This window comes from Grampus griseus, assembly GCF_964374135.1.
Source record: "Grampus griseus genome assembly, chromosome: 1".
NCBI lineage: Eukaryota > Metazoa > Chordata > Mammalia > Artiodactyla > Delphinidae > Grampus > Grampus griseus.
The window spans coordinates 164,845,242-164,848,249 of NC_139017.1; the positions used below are offsets into that span (position 1 = coordinate 164,845,242).

At 36.7% G+C, this 3,008-nt stretch overlaps 1 protein-coding gene across 1 annotated transcript; it reads left to right on the forward strand.

Moving 5' to 3' along the window:
- Positions 1-746: 746 nt before the first annotated feature.
- Positions 747-1,262, forward strand: LOC309833844 (ribosomal protein eL22-like 1; the record flags this gene model as incomplete). The annotated part of the gene is given in 3 exon segments (XM_082672334.1): positions 747-848; positions 916-1,022; positions 1,024-1,262. Coding segments are annotated over 3 exon segments (366 nt in total). The 3' UTR covers positions 1,181-1,262.
- Between the last annotated feature and the right edge of the window lie 1,746 nt (positions 1,263-3,008).

Below are 3,008 nucleotides of genomic sequence, written 5' to 3' on the forward strand. Positions count from 1 at the left end.
TAGGTTAAAAGATTTTCTCCAAATCACACGCAGAGAACTCACACCTGGGTCAATGAGCTACAAAAACCTCTGCTTTTAGCCTGCTACACTGACCTAGTCTTCAGGGTCTGTACTTCTAGAAAATGCTCAGAATACAGCTTGCTCTGGAATGGAAGGTAGCCACCCTTCTGAGTCCAGGCTATCATCAGCCTAGTAAACTTGCACATACATTCTTAACGCCAATTAGAAAGGAAGCAAAGAAAGACTAGACTATAAATATAGTCTCCCATACGTGGGGTTATTTTCAGAGGGATCCTGCCCACAAGGGTATTCCTGCAGTGAAAGCGTACTGCTAAGAGGCACAGCTGAGGGAGCCTCTGCAGGAGCCAGCCTAAGGAGGAGCACAGCCCACTGCAAAGAAATTACAGCCAGGTAAACTCACGAACAGGAGTTCCTGAAGGACCCCCAAAAGTGCCCAAGAGCAAAAGAGGCAGCTTTTGATATTCATCAAGCCAGGAAAACATGAAGCCATCTGACCAGAGCTCTGATCCAGAAGGAACTTTCCTGCTCTCCTTTACACTTCTTCCTCTGTGACTGAAATCTCAGAGATGTCAAAAGCTATATAGTTAGCAAGCTGCAGAAGGAGAAATAAGGAAGAAGAGAGCATCAACTCTCAACCAAGTTCAGAGTTCTGATTATAACCGGGACTGACCAGTTTTAATTACTGAGTTAAAACTGAGTTTAGGATCGCGCTGCCGGCGTGCAAGATGGCGGTGAAGAAAGACAAGAAGCCTAAGAAGTCCACCTGGAAGTTTAATTTGGACCTTACTCATCCAGTGGAAGGTGGAACTTTTGATTCTGGAAATTTTGGTACCTTCCCTAGTGAATATCTAGGGTTTTCTTCCCTAGTGTGGCATTTTTTCTGTTTTAAAATAGGAACAGTTTCTACGGGAGAAGGTTAAAGTGAATGGAAAAACTGGAAATCTTGGGAATGTCGTTCACATTGAACGCTTCAAGAATAAAATCACAGTTGTTTCTGAAAAAGTTCTCTAAAAGGTATTTGAAATACCTTACCAAGAAATACCTTCGAAAGAACAATCTTCGTGATTGGCTCCGTGTGGTTGCATCTGACAAGGAGACTTATGAACTTCGTTACTTCCAGATTAGTCAAGATGAAGATGGATCCGAGTCTGAGGACTAGATGAAGCCGTCCCTTTCAGCGCTTTGCTTGCTAACAAAACAAATGAAGTATACAAGAGAAACATCTTGAAGTGGACCTTTAGTTTATCCGTGAATAAAAAAAATTACTCTGTATGTTAAGCATTCATCTCTTTGATTTAAGTGTATGCTGTTTATATGGTGCTGGCTTTCCTTTAATACTTTTTTATAAAAATTTTTGTTGGAGTGTCGTTTATTTACAATGTTTTGTTGGTTTCGGGTATACAGCAAGGTGAATCAGTTATACACATGCACTCCTTTTTTTTTTAAGATTCTTTTCCCATATAGGCCATTACAGAGTATTGAGTAGAGTTCCCTGTGTGATACAGCAGGTTCTTATTAGTTATCTGTTTTATGTATAGTAGGATGTACATGTCAGTCCCAATCTCCCAGTTTATCGCCCCCCACCACCGCCCTTATCCCCTGGTAACCATAAATTTGTTTTCTACATCTGTTACTCTACTTCTGTTTTGTAAATAAGTTCATTTGTACTCCTCTGTTGTTGTTGTTTTTAATACTTTCTGTAAGCAGTATTTAAATAGCCTATAGCTAGTGGAATTTCTTCCAGGATTTCTGAAGTGTACTACTTTTACAAATGTCCTTGAGTTAAAGTATATAGTGAAAAAATGAAGCACAATTTTGGGTATAACTTTATATAATAAAATATTTAAATTCTCTTGACAGTCTCAAAAAAAAATTGAGTTTAAAATTTAAAGTGACCACAGAATTCTATTACCCAAAAGAAAGGATGGTAATATAAAATAACAACTGGTGTAGCACAGACAACATCCAATCAGACATTTGACCAATCAAAATTAGACAGCCAGTAGGGCCATTGGCTAAATGTCAGTCCTGCCTACGAGTAAGCAAAAAGGTCACTTCCCCATGAAAATGGGTGTTTTGACTGGAAAAGAACTATCAACCTGAACAGATTTAAAAGAATAAGTTTATGTACCTAATAACAGACAATCAAATGTATGAAGCAAAAATTGATAGAACTGAAGGGAGAAATAGATATTTCTACAATAATAGTTGGAGACTTCAATATGCCATTCTCATTAAAAGATAGAACAACCAGATGGAATATAAGTAAAGAAATAGAGGACTTGAACAACACAATAAACCAACCAGATCTAACACATATACAGGACACTCTACCCAAGAAGAACAGCACACACATTCTTCTCAAATGCACATGGGACATTCTCCAGTATAAACCATATTTTAGGTCACAAATTAAGTCTAAATATATTTTAAAATATGGATATCATTTAAAGTGTCTTCTCTGACCACAACAGGCTGAAGTCAGAAGTCAATAACAGAAGGAAAACTGGAAAAATCACAAAATTGTGGAAATTAAACAACACACTCTTAAACAATCAGTGGGTCAAATATGTCACAAGGGAAATTAGAAACTACTTAAAACCAAATGAAAATGAGAGCACAACATCTGAAACTTTTGCAATGCAGCAAAAACAGTGCTAAGGGAGAAATGTGTACGTATAAACACACTAAAAACAAGAAATATCTCAAGTCAACAATCTAGCTTTACTACTTAAGGAACTAGAAAAAGAACAAACTAAGCTCAAAGGTAGCAGAAGAAAGGCAATAATAAAGATTCAAACAGAGATAAATAAAATAGAGAATAGAAAAACAACAGAGAAAATCAACAAAAGTTGGTTCTTTAAAAAGAAATTCAACAAAATTGACAAATTAGCGATATTGACTAAGAAAAAAAGAGAGGATTCAAATTACTCAAAATCCGGAATGAAAGTTGAGACATTACTACCAATTCTACAAAAATAAAAAGA